At 38.7% G+C, this 24,800-nt stretch overlaps 1 protein-coding gene across 4 annotated transcripts in view; it reads left to right on the forward strand.

The window, feature by feature from the left end:
• The window catches only part of TEX10 (testis expressed 10), a 55,592-nt gene that overhangs the window by 17,115 nt on the left and 13,677 nt on the right, over positions 1-24,800 (forward strand). For 3 of the 4 annotated variants that reach the window (XM_039550188.1, XM_039550190.1, XM_039550189.1), the window contains 5 exons: positions 1,151-1,286; positions 4,325-4,500; positions 5,269-5,446; positions 20,815-20,903; positions 22,078-22,211. In XM_039550188.1, coding sequence (XP_039406122.1) covers positions 1,151-1,286; positions 4,325-4,500; positions 5,269-5,446; positions 20,815-20,903; positions 22,078-22,211 — 713 coding nt within the window. The remainder of the gene's footprint in view (positions 1-1,150; positions 1,287-4,324; positions 4,501-5,268; positions 5,447-20,814; positions 20,904-22,077; positions 22,212-24,800) is intronic. The other variant, XM_039550191.1, reaches the window with a different exon arrangement.

The following is a 24,800-nucleotide window of genomic DNA, read 5'->3' on the forward strand; positions in this document are numbered from 1 at the left end:
TTTTACAGACAAAGACTGGGCCCTGATTGGATCCAGAATAATTTTTAGAATGGAGCATTCTTGTTGGTCTCTGTGGGCAGAAGCAGCTGCTCTGTCCTGTGAGGAACACAATACCTTATCTGGTTTTGTACATGTAACTTACTAAGACTGATCTGTGCACCTGGATGAAAAGACAGACGTTTCTCAGCTTTGGTTTATGAAGATAATGAAGTGATTGCTGCTACTTAAGTATGCCTTAATTGGATTGAATTCCTTGGGACCACAAGCTCTTCTGAGACAAACTGAATCAAGTCTCTTACCCTTCATGTATTGCTTAAGTTTTCAGATGCTTTCCTATTCTTTCCAGGCTTGTCTTCTCTGAATTCAGGTATTTTTCCATGCTTTGTTAATTTTTCCATCCAGTGTTTTAGTCTGGTTTCCAAAGAAAATGTTTGGTCTGTTTCTCAGTCTGTTACAGTAAGTTCTGTGTTTGCTGGCTGGTTTTAGCCAATTTCATCACAGTGACAGAGCTTTCTTACGTTATTTTATGTCTGGTGATAACACATGGTTGATGAGAGCTTCAGAGAAGGAAAGGTTGCAGGGGAGTTAGCAATTCTCCTTGCAGTGTCTTGCCAGCAGCCTCTTGAGGTACTTATTTTCTGGTTAATTAGCAAGTGTAACTTGGAGCCAACTGGTTCAGAGACAGGGAGAGCTGGTGAGGTTCGTGTCTGTGGCAGGGAGAAAGGGATAGCACAGAGAGAACTGAAGGCACTGTGACAGTGGGGTTTTGGGGAGCAGAAGTAAATGAGTAAAGATTGGTCTGAGGGGGAAAGGATTGGAAGAACGCTGTGGAAACCAGGAATTTATTTGTTCTCAGCTACCTCACAACCCGTGCACTGTCTTGTCTTCAGGAAGTTCTGAAGTTTTCACTTGCATGTTGTTGCTATTCTTCTATCTGGCTCTTTCATAAGCTACGCAAGAAAGGGTTGTTTCAATGGTTTAGAAGTTAGTCCAGTAGTTACTTTAAAACATTTTGGTACTTCCTTGTGGAATTCAATGTAGACAATTGAAGGTAAAGATTGTAGCTCTGTGTGTGTGTGTGTGTGTGTGTGTGTTCATGTATAAAATCAGAAGATTAAGAAGTATTACTACTTTTTTTTTTTTTTTCCAGTAGCAACGGAACCCTTGATAAAAGCAGTATATATGCTATACCAGCAAAGGAATCTACTCTTTCCAGTCCGTACATTGCTTTTGAAATTTTTTAGCAGAGTTTACCAAAAAGAAGATTTGAGAACACAAAGAATCAGGTAAAAAAAAAAAGGGCGGCTTATTCTTTCTCATTTCAAAATAGTACATTGGTATCAGGAGTGAGAATACTGAATTTATATATAGATGTCATAAAACTTAATTCTGAATTTATTTTCTCACTGAAACTTAGTTTGTGTTCCCTGTGAGATGAAGATGTATCAGCTTAGTTGTCTGTCTTAGCATAAGTACTAGATAGATCTTAATGACGTAAATTTTAGCTTGAAGTACACTGCTACAAGCTTATTGTTACTGGTTGTGTGGCAGTCAGTGGATGTGCCAAGGTTGTGAAGCTATAGCCATGGAGCATTTCCATTATTTCAGCCTGAGGTCATGAGCTTTTTTTTTCCAGCCTGAGGTCATGAGCACTTAGTGCCTTTTGGTGTTCTGATAGTGGCTGTGTAGCCTCTCTGACTTACTTTATTCAAAAAAAAGATTCTGTTGTTTTAGGGGTGTGCCTCTAAAGAGACTAGGTTTGAGAAACTGTCCTTCTGGGCTCCTGGTTCATCATGGGGTGTCTATTAGATCATGGGCAGCTCTTAGATATCTGACTTTCTTCAGATGTAGTAAGAGGAGATTATTCTCTCTATGTAATGGTGTTACAACAGTTTTTCATTCATCAGATGTGTCCAGGTTATCTCTAAATCTTAACTTTTCCAGAAAGTATTTTTCAGTCAAGTCATCTAGTTCCAGCACCGCAAAAACCTTAAACACAAATCAGGCTGCATCAATCCTGGCTCGTTTGGGAACTGCAGGTCCCCTTCAGGTACTGTAAGGTAGCTCTAACGCTTTGGGGAGACCTTCTGTTCTCCAGGCTGAGCAGCAGCAGCTCTCTCAGCCTGTCCTCATAGAAGAGGTGCTCCAGACCTCTGATGATCTTCATGGCCTCCTTGGGCTTGCTCCAACAGGTTGATGTCCTTCTTATTTCTGGGGACCCAGAGCTGGATGCAGCACTCCAGGGTGGGGTCTCACCAGAGCAGGGTAGAGGAGCAGAATCCTCTCCCTTGACCTTCTGCCCACGCTGCTTTTGATGCAGCCTGAGACACAGTTGGCTTTCTGGGGGACGTGATCTGTTTCTGCCACTAAAAAAAATCAAACCTCAGGTCTCTCAGAAGTCCTGGCATCCACTAATGTAGTCAAGCTTTGGAAAAATTGTTCCCTTCTACAGCTCCTTCGCTTTGTTACATCTTCTGTTGTGGTAATGCCTGAGTACGTGTAATTAGATCTACAGTCAGAAATAATCTAATGCTATGCTCTGAACATTATAAAAAGTGTAGGGAATATGAAGAAAAGGAAAAAATGCTTGGGAATATCCCATTTTCATCCTCTTTTCACACAGAGTGAAAAAGAGACCTTTTTCATACTGACTAGTTTCCCTGAGGTTATATAACCACTGTTCTCTGTACTTACCTGAAAGTCTGGAGAACGTCATTCAGTTTCATGTGATCATATGACTATCTGGAAAGCTTTAACTTTCTATCTTTAGGCATCACAAATAGCAGTAGTTTTCCTGCTGTTCCTCTTAGTCTTCTACATGGATCTGTGACATTTTTAGTAACATAAGAATGAAATCTCAAAAATTCTTTGCAAAAAAGTATGACTACACTTACGTCTGACAAGACATTTGAAGACAACACAATATTTGTGTACTACACTGATCCATTTGTTTCTTTTAGAAACAAGTGGGGTTTTTTTAATTTCTTCAAAATGTGGACTGTTCGGTAGCTCCTGGATGACATTCATGTTGTTCTATTCAGTTTGACGTCATAGCTCCTTCAGCCCTCCTCTGACTGTTCTCCTCATTCTTCTTTTTTTTTTTTTTTTCTCAGAAGCTTCTCAAAAATAGTCTAAGAGAAACAGAATTTACATTGGAGCATTTTTCCAGAACTTTTTAATGAATTAGTTTATTTTTAGGTATGTCTGATTCAAGGATAAAGTAAGTGCTTTTGGCCTGTTGCTTGCTGCCTTGTGGAAAAAAGAAAACTTGACTGATTTATTACACGGTTCAGAATTAAGTTTCATCTTGATGTTTTGGTTATCTTCACCTAATCACTGCACACATACATGTGGTCATTGTGTGTATTTATGCATATATAGTCTGTGTGTGTGTGCACATATGCATTTATATACTGGTAAGGGTCTGAAAAGGCTATTCAGCCTCACAATCTGCCTTCAGCACTGACCTATGTGAGATGCTATAGGAAGAAGACAAGAATTACTTTTACATAATACTCTAAGCTTCCAATCATTTGAGGCCTCTTCTTCCTCAGTGTGCAGAGCTTCTGTGTGTTTATCACTCAGTGGATGTCTGTATCATGAGCTTTGCTCATAATTGCTTGGACCAGTCTAAATCAAGAGCAACTGCAGCATCCTCTGGCAAGGAGTGACAAAGCTCAGCTATGTCAAGACCCAACTTACTTTTGCTTGTTTAATCCTGGCTCCTTCTAGCTTCATTTGATACTAGCATCTGTTCCCATCTGTGGGAAGATGAATCAAATGTTTTATTCCCATCCACTATTTCCATGTCAAGTGATTTGAGATCTCTGAGCCCACCTCCAACTCACCCACTTCAGTTGTCTGTTCTCCAGGCTTTTCCCACTGTTGAACAGTTCATCTCTTTGCAAGGCCCTTCTCTCTTGTGTCATGGGTACTTAATTTCCTTGAAAAGGTTTTGGTTGACAGGTCTTTGAGAGCGAAATAATCTGTATCATCATCATGCTACTCTTGTTGACATCTTCAGAGACCTACTTTGAACTTCTTGGTTTACACTTGGCAGTTTTTTTTCTTGTGATCATCACTTTGGTAGTAAGCTGATGAAATGCTTTTGGTTGGTTTATAAATGGTACTTGATTTGAAAAGCCTGAGTGACATAGAAATTTTAGCCTATGAAAGATAGAATTAGTCCATACAGTTGTTTCAGTTTGAGCCAGAAAGGAGAAATAAAAGCAACTTAATCAAGAATGGGAACAGATATTTTTGTGGTTTTTTGTTGTTTTGCTTTTTTTTTCCCCCTCCAACTGATTTTTCCCTCTTTCTTTAGAAGTCGAAGTAAAGTTTTATCTCGTTGGTTGGCTGGCTTACCTCAGCAACTGGCTCTGCTTGGCTTGAGGAACCCTGAGCTTTCCAATCAGCTCATTGATATCATTCATTCTGCTGCTTCTCGTTCAAACAAGGAATTGTTGCAAAGTTTACAAGCCACTGCTGCTCGAATATACGGTAAGACTTTTACACTACTGCACAAGGAATTTTGTCCCTCACCTGGCTGGCAGGTTGCTATAGGTGGAAAATCCTGTTGTTTCCTAGGTGAACGTAAAGACTGGGTGGGGGGGGCAGGGTTGCAGATTGGTTTGGTCCCCTATAATAAAGGTTAAAATGAACTATGTGTGCCATTTACTAAAGGATAGTATAAAGATTTGAGATCTTTAGTTCAAATTAGCAACTAGTTAGACTGGAAGCTTCAGTTTTTGTGTGTCAGAGAATCACAGAATCATTTAGGTTGAAAAAGACCTCTAAGATCATAGAGTCCAAGCAGTATCCCTGCTCTGCCAAGTCCACCACTAAACCGTGTCCCCAAGTGCCACTTGTGTTTGAACACTTCAAGGGATGGTAATACTAGCACTTCTCTGGACAGCTAGTCCAATGCCTGACCATCCTTTTAGTGAAGAAGTTTTTCTAATATCCAATCCAAACCTCCCCTGGCAAAACTTTAAACCATTTCCTCTCATCCTGTCACTTGTTACCTGGAAGAAGAGGCTGACTGACCCTCACCTGGCAGCAACCTCCTTTCAGGTAGTTGTAAAGAGAGCTAAGGTTCCCCTCTCGGCCTCCTATGTTCTAGGCTAGTACTGCCTTTTTTTTTTTTGTCCTTTTTCCCCCCCTCGTTGATGTTGGTTATAATGTCCTCATGTCAGCCAGTAGCTGAGGTCGTTGGTCAGTGCAGGCGGGGTGTCTGGGCGCGTGCTGACCGTGCGTTGTGTGCTGCAGATCCGCTCGAGGGCACGCTGGTGCTGCTGCCGGCCGAGGCGCAGCGGCGCCTGGTGCAGCTCGTGTACTTCCTGCCCTGCCTGCCCGCCAGCCTGCTCGCCTGCCTCAGCCGCTGCTGCATCATGGGCAGGATGTCCTCCGACCTCGCCGCCACCCTCATCGGCATCCTGCACATGAGGTACCGCGCTCTGCGCCTGGCTCTGGCCAAGAGCAGCCTGTGTGTGAATGTTCAGTCATAAAGTGTGAACTTTGTGATCAGTTTGCACACAGAAAATCAATATGACGTGCTGGCACTGATGGTGTGAGGCAAGTTAATGCTTGAGTCAAACTTTACTCCTAGCCTTTTGCTTTGACTCTGTCTTTACAATGCCTGATTTTCTCCAATACGTAAGAAAATCACACAATTGTTTAGGTTTGAAAAGAACTTTAAGACCGAGTCCGGGTGTTAATCCAGCACTGCCAAGTCTGCCTCTAAACCATGTTCTTAAGTGCCATATTCATCTATCCCTATTATTTTATTGTCTTTGTATATATTAATGAAGTCTACCAAGAATTTTCATCTCTAAATACAATCATCGGTGCTTTTAATACTGAGTCCTTTCAGTAAGGATGCAAAGCAGCATTAGCTTATCTCTTACAAAACCTGTAAGGCTGCACAGTATTGAGCACCTTCTACCCAGAATGTCATCACCAGTGGTCTTTGTCCTGTCACTAATTGCAGCTTTTCCTTGTAAATGCTTCAACCTGACACAGCTGATTGTGAAAAACAACCAACCAGTTTGTTTCTCATGTTCTGCTTTCTTTCACCTCACTTTTTGTCCAATTACCACACCTAAATAGCCAAATTACAGTTGCTAGGCAAGTGCCTTGTTTGAAATTACTCATGCTCTTCGTTTTTTTTGTCCTGGCTTGAAAGAGGATAGGTTTGCCTGTGAAGTCAGGGAGAGAGGCTGGTGTTCCACTGAAGTGAGTGGAGGGCTTGCTGAGATTTCACAAGGCTGTTTTGCTTTGCTGCTTCTGGGAAAAATATGTTTTTCTCCATTGGTCAATATTGTGGAACCTTGAATAAACAAGCAGGAATTAAGCTTATATGAATTATGCTTAAGGTGATTCTTGATGCTTTTAGGACCTGAAATGTTTTTAATCAAAATGTAACACAACACAGTGTACTGCCAAATACAGACCTGTTTGTATTAGCTGTGTAATGTGTGAGTAAGGTGACTAACATAAGAAACAATAGTGGTGAGATTTATATCCTATATATATAATGCATTACTGCTGTAAAAGTGAAATTCTGTCTAGTTTTGGGAAGATGGACATCAGATTTTACTTTTAATAATGAAAAATTGTCTGTAATATACTGGAAACTCAGTGGCAAAGTATAACCAGTTCGGAGACAGTCATTGTAAGAACTAAAGTCAGTAATAAGCACTCAGGTGCTTATTTTGTTGTTAGATTTTAGTGGATCTTCAATGTGGGAGATTTTTGTAATAATGGAGTGCCTGTTATCTAAAAACTGCTGTGAAGCTGCAGGTGGGTTGTAGGCATTTAACCCTTTTGGCAGAAGATGCAAGTGGCAGACAGAGGGTAGTGTTCTTACCAAATTTTGTAGGTTACCTTCTGAAAACGGAGCAGGGGGAGTAAACTCTTAGTTTTCAGAAGTGCAAAGGAAATGTTTTGATTTTAATCTATGGCATTTGGAACATGTTTTAAACTTAAGTTGGATTCAAAGATTGTAGGTAATCAACCCAAGAAGTCCATCTGAAATCGCTAAACGAAAGAAAAATGTACTGATGTACTTACAGTGGTGCATTTTCTTGTATTGAAAATCCCTGTCAGTCCTTTCTGGAAGCCTGCAAGTTTTGATGAAACTTGAAAAAAAAATGATTGCTCTTGACTTAGGATTACTTTTATTTGATAAGGTTCTTACTTCATTGAGAGGGATTAGTATTAAGGACAGGAAGTTGATTCGTTTTCTTTAGAAGCACATCTGAAAATAATACAAGTTCTTGGAAAGATTAAAATGACTCTTTCGTAGACAAAGTGAATGCAAGGCATTGAAAATGCATTCTTACCTATAATATCCAAGTTAAAAACCTGTACAGGTTTTAACATTTAAAAGCTTATAGATGACACCATTTTTAGCTTTGGCTTAGATGAAATGTATTTTGGGGAAGACTCCTTTTTTTTTTCTTGGTTTTTTTTTTTTTTTTTTTTTCCAGTCATCATGACTGTAAACATTTTATCCTAAATGACTCATCTAGGGTACCTTAAAGACTTAGAGAAGCAAGAGGATAGAAATGTTTGTGGCTTGAGGGGAGTGTCCAAAAAAAAGTTGCTTTGGCTAAGCATGCAAAGATAGGGAGTAAGTAATAGTAAATATTAACTTTTCAAGAGTAGGAGTCTAATACTTCTTTTTCATTGGGAAATAAGTGGTACAGTCTAGAAAACAGTAGTAGGTTTTCTAGATATGAACCGTAGCTGGGCTTTATGAGCTTCATAACCTGTTACTGCACATAGGATAAATGAACGAATTTTCTGTCTTTGATCAGAAAGGCCAAGCTGAACTATTGTATCCAGTTTTGTGGCTTGTTTTTAGATAATGACATGGACAAACTGGAGTGGGTCTCAAGAAGAGGGAAGAATGATAGTCTGTAAATTGTAATAATGGGGAATGACTGATGAGGCTGGGAAGAAGTCGCAGTCAGTTGTGTAAAGGGCTGTTGAGGAGTGCAGTTTTAGCAGGATTAAAAATACAGACCTTAAATGTCAAGAGAATGTTTGGTTTGAGTGCTAGCAACATTTTATGAAAGCAGAGATGCATACTGGAATAGGCTGTGTAGCAAGGGGATACAAATATACTTCACTGGAAATAGCTTAGTATCAGGCAATCAGTTTGGACATGGATGGCAGAGGGCAAAGCCTTGAAGAAGTAGAGGGACTGGCTAACTCCTGGTCATCGTTTACAGCTCTTGTGGTGCTCAGAGTTAAACTTCCAAGTTTGTCAAATAAATGGTGCTATTAAAAAACTTACGTAATGCCACGTTTCTGTGCCACAGCTTGGTTCGTGGAACATTTTCTGTACCTTTAGATTATGACTTGCATGGAGAAACTGTCCCATTCCTCAGGAGCTGTCATTTATGAGTACCCCGGTGCTGTCAGTAGATGGCGCTGTTTCTCTTCTTGTACATTCCCGTTCTCTGCAGAGGGGAGATTCTCCCTAAATTTCTCTTCTCCTATGGAATCTGCTTGTCCGTCAGGCTTTAAATATATTGCGTTCAGGAGTGTCAGAGGGTTTGGTACTTGGTCTTAGTTCTTCAATAGCCTTTATTCCCGCGCTGTTTTGACTGGCAGAGAATGGCTGTTTTTACTTGCATCCAAGAGTGCACGTATGGAGCCATGTGTATTTGTAAGGGAGCAGCTACATTAAGGTGGATTCACTGAGAGTACCTTTGGATGATAATAAAACTTGCAGTTCCCTGAACAATCATTAGAAACTCAAGGAATTCGTAGGGTTTTTTGTGTGTGTGTGTAAACAATAAAACTTAATAGTAACTGTATCCGGATGGCTCAAAGCACAGCCCTGTGATTGTATCAGGTGGCAACATTAAGTTATAGTTGTGTGTTACCTTTCAGACTTTTTTATTTATTAGAAATGAATTTTGAAAATATTCAATAGTTTCACTTTTTATTTTTGCAATGGTGAACTGAATACCCAAGTGGTCTGTAGGAGACCACTAGGTGAGCGCTGTGTGCTGAGAATTAAGATGATGCTGACAATATTTCCATGTAGAATGGGAAGGTTTCTCATCCTGGGAGGTTGGTTACTGTCTTGGGGTAACTGACAGTTACTATACTGTTAAATTATTGGAATGGTTTCTGTAGTGATTTTGGTCTACATTCACTGAAGTTGGCTGAGGCCAAGGACTGTTCTGAAAAAAAGCTGAAATGCAGCCACCCCGTTTTGGTTGCTGGTATGAACATGGCCAGATTTACACTAATTGATCATGATCTATCTCTGTTGCCAGTGAACAGACATTGCTGGTGTTGAGGTCACTGGGATGGCTACAGCTGATGAGTTTCAGGTGAAACTGAGGATTAGAAGGTGTTGTAGTGGCTTAATTTCCCTGCTCTTCTCGTCAAATGCCTGCCTTGTGCCTACTGTATGGGATCTGAGATCTAAGTAGCTTCAATAAATCCAGGCAGGTGATGGAAGTGTGCCAGGGTTTTGGGGTATAAGTCATACAGAAACAGGTGAGGAAAGGTGTGGAGTGACATAAATGAACAGTCTGTCACTTCTGCCTGAGAAATGAGAGAGAGCAACTTCTTGACAGGAGATGAGTTCTCCGAGTTGGCCTCTGATTTAAGCCTCTGATGAGCTTATGTTTATGGAGAAAAATTGAAGGGTCTGGCTAGTATTTTAGAAAGTATTTTGCATCAAATCTACTGGATGGATTTTTTTTGTGATCTTTAGGTGGTACCACTTTGACATATTGAGATAGACAGTTCATCTTGGTGCAGTGTGCCACATTTCCAGAAGAATTAACTTCAGTGTTTATTTTTCGTTCATGATTTATTGGAATAACTGTTAAATAATCAAATAGTAGTTCTCTGCTAGTTAGGGGTGAATGGTTTAAGTGTTGGTTTGGAGTATATAATATATGACATGAGTAGATCTTTGGCTTGAAGTTCCAGTCTTAGGTTTGCCTTGACAGTGGAGTTCTGGTAATCCCTTGAGGCCGTGGATATGGACAGGTAGACAGTTCTCTTCAGGAAGTGAAGAAATGTATAAATCATTGATGGTCTGATAGGGGCTAAGGTAATAAACTTTAGCAGTATTGGAGGTAAAGCTGGAAAAATTTTTGGTGTAATCTCCCTATGCCTACTTTCTGCATTAATAGGGTAGAAGGGCTGCTTCAGACTAGTTTTAAAGGACTAGTGAGGCATATGCTTATTTTTTGAGCACTTTTTGGAAGACTGACTTTGAAGCAAATATTTTTGTCAAATATGGAAATGTATTAAATGTTGTAAATGTACCTTCTTGTATAAGGTAGATTACTTTGTTTGCCTGACAAAGTGGAAGTCTGCTGTTCACATACCAAGCTCAGTACTGTTACAGTTGCAGAGAAACCCATTTGCCAGGCTCAGTGTTTTTGGCTGCCACTCAGTGACTTTGTGGTGATTGGGGGTCAGATACTCTTGCAAACAGATTTCTCTTTTTTCCTTCATTTTGTATATGGTGCTATGTTTAAGATTAGTAATATATAATCTGAGTATTTACTGTTATGTATTCTATTATGTGAATTGTGGATTAAGAAATGCAGATTATATAAATTAGGAAATTAGATTGCTGACTTTATGGGAAAATTTTGCTGTCTCCTCTCATTCCTTGAAGTACAAATAAGGAAACTGAAATGCGATTTATTTATGTGCCTTATTTATGCGCCTTATTTATGCATAAAAGTTATGGTTGTTTTAGAACTTTTTATCCATTGGAACAGTGTGTCTGGAAATTATTTCACTGTAATAGAGAGTTGGACAGATAATATTTCACTGTCTAGATAAAAAACAATGGGAGTTAATTTATGGCAATTTTCTCTTGAAGTAGAGTGTCCATAAATGTGATCTCCAATGGCTTCAAACAGCCATTTCTTGTTCTTGTGGGACTCCTTCCCTGCTGGGGTCTTGCCAAGAGTTGTTTCTGTTGTTGTAGAAAAGGAGAAGGGTGAGGACCATATAAATAAAAGCTGAGTGCTCTCTGGCATAAATTGTGTGGGAGTTGCAAGTTTTCACAGGTTTGAGATAACCCTGGGGGTAACTTGCATTCTGCTTGATGTAACTGTAAATGGACTCTCCTCTTAAGGGGTAGGGCCTTTAAAATATTCTGCTGCTTTCCAGACAATAATGGGGGAGCTCAGCTGACATCTCATCAAGCATCCAGGCATGCCTGTTGGTTCCTGCTAGCCTCTGGAATCTGGTGCTTAGAAAGAGCTGAGGTGGATGTTTTAACATTTGTTTCCTATAAGGTGTAAAATTCTGTGTCATCAAATATATTCCTGAGAGATGTTTTAGAGTTATAATAGAGTTCTTTATAGATACTTCCTTTGTAATTAAATGCTACTTTTTCTTTATTTAGCCATCCTAGTTATTTTATCTGCAACCTTTGCCAGTACAGCATGAGAAGGCACAGTGAGAATGCAAAGTGTAGCTAACGAAGACCCTCTATACTACTTGATAAAAGAATTATTGAATGCATAATTGTAGTCAAGAAAAAGAAAAATAGCACATTCCCCCAAAGTGTTTGCAGCCTGGAGAGAACTTGGAGAGGATATTACAACCCGTTATTGTGGTTAGCAATACTGATAGAGGAACTGAATACAATAAGTCTCATGCAAATAAAGTGTAGAAAATATAGCAGGACAGTATATTTATTTTAAAAAGACATCAGCAAAATGAAAGTTTTGCTAAAATGAGCTAAATTCATATTAAATGAATAACACAAAAAAGAGGAAACTCTCAATTCATTACAAATGGTATGTAATGGAAAGGCAGCTCAGAACATCTTGGAGACTAAGTCAAAAATCATACATGTATAGAGAGGTATAGTAGTTATGAATGGGTTGCTAGGAAAAATGCAACAATAGGTCTGTGTTCACTGAAGTGCCTTTTCTGGCTGTATTTTTACACCCCTCAATTTAGAAACAAAAAATAAAGGAGGAAAGTAACAGAAGTGCTTAACGCACTATTGAATAAGCTAACATTAAACTAAACATTAGAATGTGCTTTCAAAATGCTGTCTTTTCCCTGTTGGGGTACCACTGAGGATGAAGGGTAAAAAAATGATCTGTTTTCCTTGCTGCAAGATGAGAAAGGATCTGTAGTTCTTGAGAATCAAACCATGGGGTGGGTTACAGTGCATTCCTTCATCCACATCTGGTCAACAAATTTCCTTTTTTTCGCTCACTGTTTTGTAAATGTCTAGGACTTGAATGAGTGAGAAGTCCAAGCTTGTGTTTAAGGACACAGCCCCTAAATTTTTCCCCAGGTCGGTTGTAGTATGATGTTCCTAATCAAAGGGAAAAGAATTGTGTTGCTGCACTGCAATTGCTGCCGCCCAGTAAATGCCGTTTGCTCGTTAGTGAATGTTTCTTCTGATTTGTGCTCTCATTTATAATGTGAAAGCAGTGCTTTTTTTCAGACAACCTCTGCAGCTCTGGAGCAAATGAGCAGCTGACAGGCTTACTTTTAACAATGCATAGCTTAAATTGTTGTTTTCTTAAAATAGGCTTCATATTTTTCCTCAAATCCCTGGTAATTCCTTTCAGATGTTTGTTGTATTTTGCCACGTTTTCAGATGGAAAGACTTGATCCTTCAAAAGACGTAATGAAAGTTAAAACAAAAAACTCACACTAACAAACCAATGCCTACACGTGGTAACCTGTTGGAGGAAAAGGAGGATAAAAACCCCTCACTTGCTCTTGGAGCTTACATTCAGGCCCTGTGCTACCTGGAACTAAGTTGGTCCAAATGATGAGATGGGTATATGGTTGGGGAAGTATTCCAAGATTCAAATTCAAATTTTGGGGTTTTTTTGAGGTTTTTTTTAGCAATTTCAACATCATTTTGTCACAGTCATGGTTTCCTGTCTTTTTCAGAACTGATATGAAAACTGAGAGTGCTGATCCTCATTAGCAATGGAACTCAGAACTGATTTGATTAAGTTGATGCAGGACATGAGTTTATACTTTATTGCAATTGAATTTCAATCTGACAAATTATTTTTCATTGAAGCTGAACAGGAATAAACTGTGCCAAAGCTCAGATAAATACTGGCACAGGGCTTTTTAATGTTTTAAAAGAACATGTTTTACCAAAGTGCAAGTACACGCCTACACTGGGAGAAAATGTTGTAGATTTTTCTTCATAGAGGTGCAACAGTTGTGGTGTGGTACTTGCATGTGATTTTGCTCCTTTCAGTGTGTTATGTTGCTTATACACACACAGTTCCTGACAATGACAGTATGGGAGTGTTTGGGATGTATTGTAACATACCTTTCATGCTTATAGGTAATTCCATAAGTGATCCATTACCTCGTATTTGACAGGTGTTTTTACATGTAAGCATGATTTTAGATGGCAGTCAGACAATGCAACGATCATTACACAGCTGGCTGGCTCTAAGACATGAAGAGTTCGTAACAGTCCTGTGAGAAGGCTGGCTAGAAGAAACACCTGTACAGTGTTGTCCCAACATGATTTTATCAGCAGAGCAGTGTTTCTGGGCTCAGACAGTAACCCCCAGGCAGTGTGCTGAAGGATTTGAGTGGGTCTTCTAGAAATAAGGGAAGGATGCTGCAGTGTCTGTGTGGAAGTCTCCCACTTCTGATGCCTACTGATCAGTAGCTGGACAGCTCTGTGTTGATAGATAAACTCTGGGCTGATGTTAAACTTGCTGTGTTGAGAGATCATAGGTAGCACAGGTCATAAAAATAGGAAGTCAAAAGAAGCAAGGAAGCCTTTTCTCTACACCTCTCTGTGTATCAGTAAAGATTTTTTTCTCCATACAATGTCTAGTTGATTACAGTGGAAGATTTGCAAATGGTAAAGGGGTGCTGTCCTACGTATCTGTGGCCCTGGATTGTGAAAGAAAACTCAGCCCTGTTTCATGCAGTGGAAACAATTCCTTATGCTCCTTGGTAGCCGTGTGATTATTTTGGCTATTGTGGAAGAACCACTTTGCTTCTCATGTTTCCAAGGCCTTAACTGAACTCTTGGCTACGCCAAAAGAGCTGCTCAGCTGTATCCTGATGAGCTGCAGAACAACTGAATGTGGGAGGTGCTGGTGTGTCATCTTCACTGTTAGGTAGATAAAGTGACCGAATTGCTTTGTAAGGAGACAAAAAAAAGACAGGGTAGCCTTGATTAGCTTACACTTCTAAGTACTTTCGTATACTAAATAATGCGAGTGCGTGTGGACTTTTGTCATCTCTCTTTCTGGGTTGTTCCTCAGTAGTCACTGTGGCCCAGGGAACATGAGCCTCCAGTGATGTCTGTCTTCTGCCGTATGAGCTGATCAGTTCTACCCACCATCTCCTGCCTTTAAACCAATTATCTCTGGATGTAAGGATCTTCGTTCCTACCCTGGGGTTGCTTAGATTTCTAGAATGTTTTTTCCTCAGTATTATAGGGTCTTCCATATTCATGTGCAGCTACCATTAACAAGATTTCTAAGAGATGCATAATGCAAAAATTGTTCTTCCAGAAACCATTCTGTCTGTTCCCCAGCATGACACAGGTGTTCACGTGTCAGCTCATTTCATCCATTGTTACAGTGTGTATTAATTTGCCTAGTGCAGGCACTGATGTTACAGACCTTAGTTATATGGAACCTATTTTTAAAAATAAAGCATAACAACCAGCTCAAAAAAAACCCAACCCAAAACACCAAAAAAAACCCACACCAAAAAAAACAACTTAAAAACCCCCAAAAATATCACGGCTTTTGTCACTCCATACTCTTGCAGGTGTCAGGGAAGTTCTCAGATATCAGGTTGCTCACAGCTGCTAGTTCAGTTCATCCTTGCTTTGCCATGGAGTTCTTTTGCAAGGTGAATGCCATCTCATCCTGGCACTTCCCTTCTGGTTTGTTGAGTTCCATAATATTTTGTTCAGCTGAAGTTTCAACAGGTTATCTTGAGGAGAACCAACACAGTTTCTTTGGTGATCAGAAATGGGTAGAGTCCCTGTAACTGCTGTCCTATGGCAATCAAGCAGGCTAAGGCTATTCTTGTGCAGTGATTGTCTGCTGGGTGTACAGAATCTCAAGAAGTTTTCTGCTCCTGATGTGTTTGAAGGACAATTTAATAATAAATTATTAATAGTATCTTGGTGGTTAAAGCACTTGCTGAGGTTGTGGAAAGTCTGTGTTCACTGTCTTCATCTGAAGGGGAGATTGATTTCCTATTTCCTAGCACAGTGACTTAGTCATTGAACTATTTTGAGGATGTGTACTTAATAATTTTATTAAATTTTATTAAATTTTCACAGAGTTGAGGCCTAGAATGCAGTTAGGTTTTTCTTCAGGAAATGAGTGAATCAGCTACTGACTGTGCCTATGACTGTTTAAATGTTCTGTGCAGAACAGAAGTATCAGTGAAAGAAATAGAGGGGAAACTCCTTTTACAGTGATTTTTTAACCCAGAATTAAAAAAACAGTTGTGGGAGTCATTGGTTTAAATCTGTAATCAGTGGTTGATAAAATCAATTTAAAATAGGATCACTTACTACAGTACAAGTTTTATATCTCAGGCTGTTGTCTTGCCAATATTCAAATAATTCTGTAAAGCTTCAGGAATGCTCTGCACTAGATATTCCTAATTATGAGGTATTGGATTTTATTTTCCTTGAACAGAAAACAGAAGCCCTTAACATTGCACTTCTTGAATGTTACAACCCTCACATTTATGAGCAGAAGGGTGATAGTTATTAATGCCTCAGAAGAACTGTGAATCTTTCATTTGCTTTATCATGTTTTGCTTTAAAAATATGTGGAGACTGAATTCGGGGTTGAAATTAGTCACACTTTTTTTCAATTTTATTGCTAAAAAAAAAAATAGAATCAAAACCCAAGTCAAATCCAAATTCTAAGGAAAACTTGCTTAGCAAGTGCTAGACAGGTGCATTGCTGTCTGAGCTGGAGTTTGAACAGTGTGTTTTACAGGAGGACAAGGGGGAGGATAATTTCTAAAATTACTGCAGCAAGGTTCATCAGAGTTCTTCTACTAGAGACCTCTAAATTACCCAAAGACTACTTTTGACTGTATAAGCCAAAATCAGCACCTTAAACCTGAACCATAAATCAATTGCTAGCTAGTTGAGGTCAGGAGGCACAGAGATAGTAGTCTGCAGTTGAGAAATAACCGCTTGTGCACAAACTGCAGTTGTTTTATTTTGCAGCTGTGTGATACAGCCAGCCTGAAAATAACAACAGCATGAACTAAAGTAGTGAAATCCGTCTGGAGTTAAAAGTTTGTAGCAAGTGATAAAAGGAATGCAGTGCATACTTGCTTTGACTGAAAAATATTTGCTATGCTAGTGACAAGGGAAGCAGTAATTTTTAAGTTAATTAGATTCATCTTTTCTTTTAATACCATTTGGTGTACAGAGCAGGTTACCTAAAGGTGCAATTCTAAGCCTCAGAAGAGAGGTTCTCACAGAGAGTGTGTGACCTTATAGAAATTAAAACACGTAATTCCTCATAGCTAATGTGGGTTTGGACTATTTGACTGGAGAGGTCTCACTCATACGCAGTTTGATAACAGGTTCCCATTGTCAGTAATAATTTATTCAAAAAAGAGAAGTTATAATGTGCTTATTACCTGTCTTCCACATATAAAGCAGATAATTTTTTTAGTCAGATGTCTGACATGTAATTTACAAGCATCTTGAAAACGCATTTTAAAAGTGCACACAGTCCCTAATTATTCATGGTAGTCTTAATATATTAAGCAAAGATTTTAAAAATAATTAGTGATGTAGTACATCAACATCTGTTCTAGAATTGAATCTCTCTTGTTCTGTGTTGTTTATCTTATTTTTTATTTCCTTTAATGTGAACTTCAAAATTGAGCAGCTTTAACAAGCGTCTACATTATAGGCACTTGGGTTCTAAGGTAATTGAGGTGATGACAGCTGGTTAAACTTGTATTTAAACAAACTTCTGTGCTGTAATGCTGCTCTGCTTGTGTTTGTGTTATTAGAAAGACATTGGTTTTGGTTGTAATTTATTGTATCTGTGAGATTCTCATGTGGCCTTTTAATTACATGATTTCATGTTATTTTTCCATCCTCCATTCTGTATGGAGCACCTCATGAGCACTGAAGGAGCGTTTACCTAGTGTTACATTTTGGCCCTCTTTCAGTAGGGGGCTCCATGTTTTCTCTATTATGTCCCACTTGGAAAACAAAGGGATTCCCTCCCCCTGCCCCCACCCGTGGAAGTTTTTTGTTGTGCTCAAGTAATTTTCACAGCTGCAGGAGATGGGAAGATGGTATTTTTCCAAGTTTAAAGATGTGGAACTGAGGCAAGGAAAAGGTGTAGACAGAAGTACACAGAAGTACCTGATGAGTTTAGGAATTCAGTATGAAACATTTGGGCTCCAATTTTTTTAGAATACTTTTCATCTTCTATCTTTAAAGCAAAAAATTGACCTCAAATTCACTGTAAGTTCAAATGGAGAAGTAGAGATCAAATGAGTCTGTGTTCTGCTCTTAGAAATACTTGAAGCTGTATCTCTCCACAGCTGTCAGTGGTGTTTTAGTCTTTTAATCACTGTTCAGCTGTTGCAGGATAGGGATAACTAGCAGAAAAAAAGGGATGAGAGAAGCTTCCAGTGTGAATAATGTGAGCTTAGTCTGTCCCAAAAGTAAAGAAAAAAAAATTGATGATACTTGAAAAAATGTGTTACCACTGACTTCTGTCCTCCAATTTTAAAAAGTATGTATCTCACATCTCTTATAACTTACCTGAAATTGTGAGCTGGTACTTCTACTTTTTAAATTATGCTTCATACACTGCACACATTCTAGGTGATGCGATAAATAAGGAAGGTACAGGTCAGACTATGTTATCCTTCATGGTGTAATCCTGATTAATCCATTCATCTATGATTTGAATGAGACATAGATTTTTTTTTTTTCAGAGAAAATATGACATATAATATTATCATACTCTAAGGTTTATGCACAGAGAGGCCAAGCTGAAGATCAGAGGCAACCTTCTCTGTCACTTTTCTAAATTTAATGCTAGGTTATTTTTAACCTGAATGCTCTTTTAACATTGAGGCTTCTTCTGTGCATGTAATAGCTTTCGCTTTCTAACAAAGTAAACTGCAGCTGAATTTGGCAATTGTGATTTTGTGTGTGTGTGTGACTCAGTGTAGCTCTGCTTGTAGAGATGAATCTTATATTAAACCATTTAATAGCTCTGTTAAGGGTTTGTGCCTTATGCAGCCTCCACGTTCCCAGGGCAGAACTGCCGGGGTTCTTTCTGCTTCCTCTTATGTCTGTATCAGTGGCCCTTAGCCTGGTGTTCTCTTAGGATGCTTAATGTGCTTGTCCTGTTTGTGAGTTTGTAGATGGGTGGGTAAACAAAACTGATGAAGTGTTCGATTTCCAGATGTTTAGCAATAAGCTTCAGAATTATTTCTCCTGTCCAGGGATCTCCTGAACCTATGGCGATTTGTGCTTCCTAGACTGCAGTGAATCTTTTTTGTTCAGTCTCTTCTGGAGGTTATGTAAAATTCTTGCATGCACTGGTCCTATTGTCAGGAATTCAAAGCATCTGCTAACTGTTGCATATGGAAATAGAATTTTTCCAAAATGGAAAAATATTTTCTTATTTGATTATTTTAAACCAGATTCTAACAAGATTTGTCATGCAAGTCCCTACTCCCTGAATTGGGGCTTATCACATGTTCTTTCTTTCTCTTTTCCTAGATTTATTTATTTTCACATTTGCCTAACTACCTTTGCAGCTTCTCATCTGTCGTTATCTCTCCCAACCTCTTGCATTCCCACCATTCTGCTCAGTGGTTGCATCACAGTTTGACTTTCTGTGTCTAGTAAGTCCTAAACTCTCTTGAATCTGTCTCCATGCTCCTCAGTGCTTATGTAGGTAAAACAAGTGACCTTGAGTCAGACTCATGGTCCCTCTGCATCAGATTCAGGGAGATTCTTCTGCTCTGCTGTACAGGACACGGGTTTCACTCTCTCTTCTGGTGTATGGGTCTGATTTCTGTGTGAATATCCACCTTATGTAGGGAAGTAGTGGCAAGAGCTCTTGCTGATTTAGTTGAGTACGTGTGAAGTCTCTTCCATGCGGTAATGAATGGGACTGGGACCTCCTTGGAAAGATGGAAAAAATTCGCCGTTCCCCTGGGAGAAGACAATTTGCCATGTCCAAGGGATTTGTCTCGGGAGAACTTGGAGGTCAAGTAGCAGCCTTAAGGCTGGAGAGAGATTGAGAGACTATGGGTTAAGAAAAGGAAGTAGTGAGCCAGGCCTCAGGGCAGGACCTGGCCTCCTTGGAACCAGAAGGAAGCATGCAGAGCTGCCTGCACTGCAAAGTCACTATGTCACCTGAAATATGGCAAATCCGTACTGCCAGGCATTAAGAACTCAATATGAAGTGAGAACTTTATTTAATAAAGCCTTACTTCACGCTCTCTCACCTAGCTATGATATTTTGCTCCCTTAGAATTAACTATCCTACATGGTAGTCTGATGGAATCCTGAATTTTTTCTTTAATTTAAAGACATTCTGAAATTCTGTGGTTTTTCTCCTTTCTTTTTAAATAACTCCAGACACGTGCATATTCTAGCTGTCATTTTTGTGGATGCTGAAATATTATGGATGGATTTTCGTGGGTGGCAAAATGTATATGCCTGGCACAAAGGTATTCCAAATTTGATATTTTTGCTCCCAAAGCATGGAGCTGTAAAAAAATCCTGCATAACAAGCTTTCCAGAATTTTGTTACCCATGAGTTAAGCCATTTTGGCTGTTGGCAGAGAGAAATTAGGGAAAAAAAATGATCTGAGGCAGATAGTTGGCTTGGAAAATTGCATTCAGAAGCTCTGAAATTTCACAAGTTTGTAAGAGTGGAAAGCAGCAATCTCTTACAGCAAAGATCCATAGTCTGTAGTGCCAGTGCCAAAAGCAGCATACACTGCAATTTGAATAATACGCATTTTTGCATAATGTGATGTGGGTCTGAGCTGCAGCCTTCTGAGGAAAGCATGTGTGAGATGTCCTTGTTCCCAGCTCCTGGCTTCCTCCTGGTTCAGCACTGGCACATGGACCAGACTCTGCCATTAAGTGGTCACTGGTGTCTGTTTGCTCTGAGTTTCCACAAGCACTGGCTTCTAATTCAGGACACCAAAGTAGGCTGGTGCTCCACTTGTTCCAGATTGCCCTTGAGAAGGGAAGTGTCAGACAGCTCTGATAACGGGTTTGCTCCTGTCTTGGTGTATTGCTCCTTTTTGTGTTCTTAATCTCCAACCAAGTTTTGAACTTAGCTGTGTTTAATAGCTTCAGCAGTTCTGAAAGAGATGCTGAGACTGCTTTCACATGGGGTTTGTTGTTCATGTAAAGAGCTGTATTAAAAGTAGTGGATATAATTAAAAATATAGCCCGGCATTTGTAATATAATGACTTTTACCAAGTAAGGGAAATAAAATTAGTTTAATTTACTGTGTCATCACTGTACTAAAGATTATAGCAGTATTAATGAAAATCTCAGTAACTCAATCATCTTAACAACCTAAGCCCATGCTGGGGTACAAAGTTCAGTGTGGCTTGTCCTTAAAAGAGCCAGTTCTGGTTTTCAAGCTATTTAAAATGCTATTCTAACAACAGCAGTTAGAAACAGGAATGCTAAAACTGGAACAATTTCGGCATGCTAATTGTGATTCTATTGTGCAGGTAGGTTGTGAATTCTTAATTATATGGTTTTTAATAAACTGTCTGCTGTTGGTTTTGTGTAGATCATCCTTTGCAGGCTGGAAGTGCCAAGTGCAGGATAATTCAGTGAATGATGTGGACTATTTCAGCTTCTTGTTTTCAACCCTTATAGGTAATCCATATGAATGTAATAATTCAGAATTAACAAAATGAAATTTGTTTTGATAGTCAATTACTGAATTTAATTTAGAATAAATGGTTTACTAAGTACTTCCTGAAAGTAATTCTAATCTTGTTACATATATTTGATATGAGATACCTTTTATTCTCTGGATCTGATTTTTGGCACTCTCTTTTTACACTTTTCCATTTGGGCTGAATATTTGCATACTTTTTCTTCATTCTAGCAACCTTCCTAGGAAAGTATGAGGAAAACCTAAATTCAGCATATGACATAAGCAAGATTGTTTTTCCTAGCTTGAAGTAAATGTCTTTTATTGGCTCATAACAATGTAAATGAGTGCCTCTGGGATTTCCTGTGAACGTGCTTACGCTATTAAAAGCATTCCATCAGAATAAAGTAATCAAAGTACGTTAAAACGAACTGGCCAAGGTCAGCATGTGAGCAGAGCTACTTCTGCTACTCTATTCTTACTCAGCTATAAAAATAGTTGTATTCTGTGATGATGCAACTTTGGGAAGTTACAGTGGTTAAAATGGTGTAATATTGCTAAGAAATAACTTCCACTAACTTGTGCTGTGGTAAAAAATAGTGTGTGTTCTTCACCACCTTGGTTATTTATAATGTTCAACTACTTTGATTTCAAAAATTACCTTTTTGTTCCTAAAATGGTAAAAAGAATGCTGAACTGATCGCAGAGAAAATGAAAGCAAAGCCCAAATAACTCTTGTGGAGAAGTCATCCTGTTTTGCTAAAACATCTAATACCTGTCTAGAAATAATAAGCTAAATGATATTTTTTAACCCTGAGGTTACATTATTTATTACTGAGGTTACTGAGTTACTGTGAACACATGAAGTATTTTGCATTATACTCATTTTTTTTTTTTAAAGATACATATATTGAAAATAGCATAACACTGGCCTCTTAAACTTTTTTTTACACCACATTACGATATTATTGGGTTTCAAAAATATTTTTGTTTTCTGTCGAAAGTCAAAATTTGTACTTTGATATACTTCGTTTATAATACCAAGCAAGAGCTTTTAAGAAAAAATTGTTATGTTGACATAATGTAAAAGACAGTGTTTGTCAGAGATGCTGTTAAAGTAGAACACGGTTTGGCTTGTTTTGTGATACTGTTGTACTGCTTCTTCTTCCCCAGGGTTTTCAAGAGAGGAGCTGACTAGTCTCCAGGGCATTAGAGGAAAACCACACATTAGCCAGACACAGCTTTCACCTATCCGTCTTTACCTAACTGATCTGGACCAGTTTTTACACCACTGGGCTGTGACAGAGGTAATACATCAACACTAATTCTGAATGACAGCATACAAACTCTGAGTGCTCTCCATCCCTTTCCCATAGACGCCTAAATCCTGTCGTGATTTGAGTTGAAAAAAGAACAAAAATATAAAAGCTGTCGAACTGCCAACATTTTTCTACAGCCATCAGATCATATTTTGAAGGAAGCTGCTTTAAAAGTTGAATGTTCAGACATATAGTATGCAAAGCAATACTCAAGGAAAAGATTGGTAGAAACCTTGGTGGAAATTCTTAAGCACTAATAATATTAGGACCAGCAATATGTTTTGGCTTTCAAAAACAAATTAATTGGGAAAATACTAATTATAAAGAGTTTTCCTGGAGAGTAAGTGCCACTATTAATTAAAAAGCACTTGCATTAAATTAAATTTGAACTTGGAAGCAATATTCAGTTGGCATTGGTCATTATTTAGAATAATTCCTGGTTAGTTAACCAAAATATGCTGGGATTAGAAACTTCACTCTGAATTCAGTACTTAATATCATAAGAGCTGAAAGCTTAATTTTATTGTTGGTTCTAAAGGGATTTGAGCCACCATATTTTATTCAAAACAGGTGCATTAGCTGTCTTTCTGCATCAACTCTTTTTACTGTTTAGCTCGCCAGAAAACGCTTTAAGGGTGTGAAATCATGTTTTAATGACATGCCAGTTTGACAGTATTTATGAAATCATGGTCCTGAATTCAGAAAGAAGAGTGAAACAGGTTTTATACGTACGCTTTTCATTCAAGAAAGCAATATAGTAGATGTTTCCTACTTCACAGTGTTTAAGTGATAATGTACTGAAAGTGATGGTAGTCTGAGATACACATTGAATGTGTGCTGTTATGTATTAGAAGGTATTTTAAGCAAGGCTGCTGTTTGGTACCATGACTGACACACATTTTTGGGTGTCCTGCCTTCAGTCATTTGGCTTGTGGAGCAGTTGAACTTCCTAATTTGTTTTGCATTGTCTCTTCTGGACAGTAATGAAGTGTTTTCTCACCAAAATATCTTTCTCCAGTATGGAAAGATCTGAATGCTCTCTTTCCATGTCCTACTCCTCTGTGAATGCACCAAAGTGATTGTTTCTTAGAGTTAGCCTAATCCCATACGGCAATCTGAAGGATTTATGTACACCTTACCTGTTTCTAAAAATGTCACCTCTAATGTCTTCTCCTTCCTCTTATTACTTCTATTCCATGAATCTTTCACAGTCGGAAGTGAAATAGGACTACTTTCACACATTGAACAGTGAAGTAATTTGATTTCTTTTTTGTGCCTTTGGTTCCTGGTTGCAAGTTTGAGTTTCTTCTGCCACAGTCTTCACTGTTGTGGTGCTATGAAGGAGAGTCAGTACTTTCAGAAACTTGAGACTCGCTTTTGTTAAAGTACCTTTTCTCAGGAAAGATACAAGGTGCTCTCCCAGGTTGTCAGAAGGGGATGATGGTCACTAAGCAAAGAGCTGGATGTCCTTGGTTAGTAATGAAAGATGATTTGGACATCATGTGGAGCACTGCACTACTTCTGCACTTACGTTTCAGCCTGAAGTCTTTTCTGGAGACTACTTCATGAAAGAGAGAATAGGAGCAAAAACTCTGTGCACCAAAAATCTGTGTGAAGAAGGATGAGACCTTCTAGACCCACTTGATTTTGTAGGCTTTTAACTAAAGGGAGTTCTGAACTGTCACTTTTTCCCAGTGAGGGTGATCAAACACTGGAATAAGTAGCCTGGGGACATTCTGGTTCCCATCTATGGATGTACTCAAAACCAGACTGGACACAATGTGGGGTGACCTGCTCCAGGTGACTCCACTTGAGTAGGAACATTGAATTAGAGGGACTTGAGGGTGTTCCTTCCACCTTTAGATATTTAGATAAATAATTAGTGATTATTTGAAAACTCCTTCTGAAAAAAACCCAAGTCTTTTTGTTTTACCATCAACAAATCTCTTCATTATTTTTGCTTTTTAGACATAACAAGATCCCACAGTATGAGTAGAGTTTTGTTGTTTTCTTTTATTTTTTAGTTTTGTTACACTTACGTTGATCTAAAAGTCAAACTACTCCCATTATAGGGTTGCCAGGTACTGCAGTGCTGTTTGGGGTGTTCCCTCCAGATCTGCTAAGCTTTTTCACCATGGAATTTTGTGAACAAAAAAGTAGAGGCACCTCTACAGTAGCTTGCTTTCATACTGGAGAAAAATATTCTTTCCTCTTGCCTCTGATCTGGTGATAATGGTGGCATATCTGTTTGTGTTACAATGAGAAGTGATCATTGGTATTGAAGCAACCACTTCCTTTTATGAGTTGCAGAATTCCATTTGTTTTTCACTTGTCTGGTTTTGATTTCAGATGCAGTCATAGATATGGTAAATGATACATAAACAAAACCATGCTGAAGCTCTTCAGCTTTTAGATTACTTTTTTCTCTGTGTTTAAATATCTAATACAACACTGTTCTTTAAGTTTTAGGGGGTTTTATCTTTTCCTTTTATGAGTACCATTCTCCAACCTCAAACATGTTGACCAATATTCTATATAATGCTCAGTTTGTGAAGAAATTATTCTGGGGACTGTAGT

The sequence above is a fragment of the Corvus cornix genome, chromosome 2 (assembly GCF_000738735.6).
Source record: "Corvus cornix cornix isolate S_Up_H32 chromosome 2, ASM73873v5, whole genome shotgun sequence".
NCBI lineage: Eukaryota > Metazoa > Chordata > Aves > Passeriformes > Corvidae > Corvus > Corvus cornix.